Source organism: Benincasa hispida, chromosome 2 (genome assembly GCF_027475165.1).
Source record: "Benincasa hispida cultivar pf3 chromosome 2, pf3_genome.v1.1, whole genome shotgun sequence".
NCBI lineage: Eukaryota > Viridiplantae > Streptophyta > Magnoliopsida > Cucurbitales > Cucurbitaceae > Benincasa > Benincasa hispida.
Genome location: NC_143479.1, coordinates 31,235,761 through 31,239,471, shown reverse-complemented (window position 1 = coordinate 31,239,471; position 3,711 = coordinate 31,235,761). Strand labels below are relative to the sequence as shown.

General features: G+C 36.8%; 1 protein-coding gene across 1 annotated transcript; it reads right to left on the bottom strand.

The window, feature by feature from the left end:
• Positions 1-1,118: 1,118 nt before the first annotated feature.
• On the bottom strand, positions 1,119-2,746 carry LOC120072201 (rubisco accumulation factor 1.1, chloroplastic-like). The gene has a single exon (XM_039024612.2). It carries the CDS (start codon positions 2,598-2,600, stop codon positions 1,257-1,259), a length of 1,344 nt encoding a protein of 447 aa, XP_038880540.1. The 5' UTR covers positions 2,601-2,746; the 3' UTR covers positions 1,119-1,256.
• Between the last annotated feature and the right edge of the window lie 965 nt (positions 2,747-3,711).

Below are 3,711 nucleotides of genomic sequence, written 5' to 3'. Positions count from 1 at the left end.
TGTAGTTCAGCTACTGACATTGTCTCTTCGATTTTGAATAATTCAAATGCTTTTCATTGTTTAGAAATTGAATGCTTTCTTCATTTTGCACCGTCCCAATGTTCTATTCTTCCTATACAATTTATAACCAAAAACAAATTTATGGCCCGTTTAGATTAACTACATAAATAATTATTTTTTTCAAAAAAAATCATTTTTATTTAAACTCCTTTTGATAAAGAGAAATTTTCACAAATAGAAAAAATGTCAAACTGTTTACAGAAATAACAAAAACAAATACAGATAGACACTAATATTCTTCTATTAACTCAATCAATGATAGACTTATATCAATTTCTATCAGTAATACGCTTGTAACTGCATTGGTAGACATTGATAAACTTCTATCGGTGTCTATTTATGATAGATATTAATAACAATGTCTATCACAACTATAAATTTTGTTATCTATGTAAATATTTTTCCTTTAACTTTCTATTTTTGAGAATACTCCTTTGGTAAAGATCGTTTAAAATACATTTTATAAGCTATTTGATGGATTGTCGAGAAACTTCAATTTTTTTCTAAAATGACTTATTTTCATAATAATTATATAAAGTTTCTCGAAAAGCTACAATAGATTATATATATATATATATATATATAAAAAGATACAATATATTCATTGACCAACTTAGTTAAAGTCTACTAGTTGAAAGCTTGACAATTTTAAGAGGTAAAAATGGATACAAGTAGAATATTATTGTTTCCACCAAAAATTCTAGTTGAAGTTGTTTAATAATTGACATAATCTCTTAATCTCACCCTTGTTGCTTATCAATAATATTACGGAGAGATTATCAATCAAAATTATTCTGAATATCTTTAAAACAAAGCCATTAGTTACGGCACAAAAATCTATTTATGGTTATTTGTTTCAAAATAGCCAACATTTTTTTTACAGGGTTCACAACTTTAGTTGAAAGATGAACTCTATCGTTATCTTCAGGATCTATGTTATTTATAAATATTTTTAATAGTTTTATCATTTAAAATAATTTTTTGAAAAAAAAAAATCTCAAACTAATCAACACTTATTGTCCTGATTGTGTCAATTAGATATTTAAGAGGAAATGAAATAAAAGGGAAAAAGAAAGTGGGAAGCATATGAAATTGAATAACCAAAATCAATGATACAAAAGTTGTAAGTGTAGAATATGATATAATAATACCTAATACTGAATTGGTGTGAGCCTCAAAAATGAGTTTTGTTTTGTTCAATCCCAATCTTCATCACTCAACTGATCATCTTCCATTTCCTTTGGTGGCCTAACCACCAACAATACAGTCCCCAAACTCTCCTTCACTCCCATTTCCATTAATGCATTTCCTCTCTGCACCTTCAACTCTCCACCGCCCACGGTGGCTCCCGTCAGATAAAACCCATCTCCCGCTACCACCTCCTTCCTACTCCGATCAACCACTACCAGAATTGGCTCCTCCTTGTACCACCTGTTCACCCGCCATGGCAGAGCCCTTGCATCCTCAAACGCCACAACTACGCCGCCGCCCTTCACCAACCCCACCACCGGCTCCCACCCCGGCAGCACCACCCACTTCCTCCACTCCTTCTCCGCCACCACAACCCCGAATTCTCCCTCGCTTCTCAACTCCATTGGTGCTTCTCCAACTCCCTTTTCCCCCTCCCCTGCCTTACACACCGGCATCACCAACACCGTCGTCGCCTCCGCAACTTCCCCGATCTTCATCCGTACCACCGGAACCCTAATTCCCACTTCGATTTCCTCTTCAACCCCTTCCTTCCCGTCTCCCTTCCCTTCCAAATCCCCAACAATCAGATCCCTCGCCTTCTCCGTCACTACCACTTTCAACGCCTCCTCCAAGGCCGCCGTCCTCGGCTCCGATGGATTATTGTACTCTCTGCTTAACCTGTAATACATATACGCCAAACAATCCCCAGGTTCTTCGTAATCGAAACACTCCCAACCTTTATCCCCTCTTCGTCGAGGAAAATCCTTCAACGCTCGAGCCAGATCCTGCGCGCCTTTGATATCAAGCCTGTTCTCCACTATATATCTAGCCGCCGCAGCGCGTTTCTCGGTGCTGAGGAGCCGAATTTCATAGAGCAACTCGGCGCCGCTGGTATCGAAGGCAGCGATTACATCTGGATCGGCGTTATTGGACTGAACTAGGGATTCGCGAACCTGAGCGCCAACGACGAAGATGTTCTGCTGAACACCGGTGATTCCGGTGATTTCTTCAAGAGTGGGAGGAGTGAAGCCTTCTTGAATCAAGGAGGAAATGAGAGGGGCGTACTCGAACCAGAGGCCGAGGCGGTTGGAGAGGACATTGAGCTTGCCTTCGGCGTCAAGGGAGCGGTATTGAGAGGGGAGAGGAGAGGGAGGAGGACGGAATGGCTGGTACACTTGTTGCTTTGCGGCTAAGGGGGAAGGGTTGAGAGTGGCGGAAATGGAGTTTGGACGGCGGCGGAGGAAGAGACGGAGAGAGGAGTCTCGGGGAGGATGGAGGAAGGTGGCGGTGGTGTGGGCGGCGGCCGAGAGAGAAGTGAGAGAGTTGGCGGTGGTGGTGGTGGAGAGCATGGTGGATGAAAATGGTGGGAAGAGAAGAGGAAGAGCGTCTCTGTACCTTATCTATCTAAAATATGGGAATTGGGAGATATTTTCTTTAGATTTCAGATTGAGGCTAAAATAGTAATTTGGTTATATTTCCTAATGTGTATATATTTAGTTTAAATTCTAGATTTTTCTAGTATTTCTAACTTTGGAGTCGGGGATTGAGAGTTTATGAATTTAGCCTCAAAAAGCTATACTTTAGTATATAGGGTGACTTTAGTCTTTGATAAAAATCTTATGAGTGGTTTATATAGTTTGATAATATTCTAACATGTAGACTTTTTATGAGTGTTATCAAACCATATAAACTAAATTCAAACGTTCTTCAAATCGTAGAAACCAATTTTGAAATTAATAAAATAAAAAGATAAGAAAAGAAAATGTTTTTAGCTGGAACTTTATATATGTAGTACAATAGGTGCAAGAATTTCAAAATACAAATCTCTTAGTCTCTAACACATTTTATATTGCAACTGAGTCATGCTCACTTTGATAAAGCTTCTATTTGTTTATAGATAATTTTTTATTAAATGAAAAGGTTTGTATGTATGGTTTAGATAAAGTAAGAAGCTAATACCTATAGTTTTAAAGTTAGAATTTGTCTCTACTCTATGATTTGAGTAAAATCTAAGTTTAGAACTACCTTATCATCAACTTGCCAAATTCTAAGTTCCATAAGTCACCATTCTACGCATGAAAAACTTTGAGTACTATGAGAATATGGTATTTTGCTATCATAAATATTTATATAATCATAGAAAATCAAACTTTATATTCAAAAGAATGTCGATGTAACAATTAATTAATTGAAGTAGCATATTCAAATTACAATAGTATAAGAAATATAGTTGAGTAAATCATTATAAGCACCCATAATACTTGATTAATCCAAAGGTAGAGGTTTTTCTACAATCCTTACAACACTTACAAATAAGACTAATTTAACGGATGATTCCAATCAAGAGTTTAGTTAGAATGATGAATAAGTCTTATATCGAACTTAAAATCTATGGTGGTCACTCTTAAATTCTAAGACAATTCACTCCAGAATTAGTTTAATCAAAACTAATACAATGAA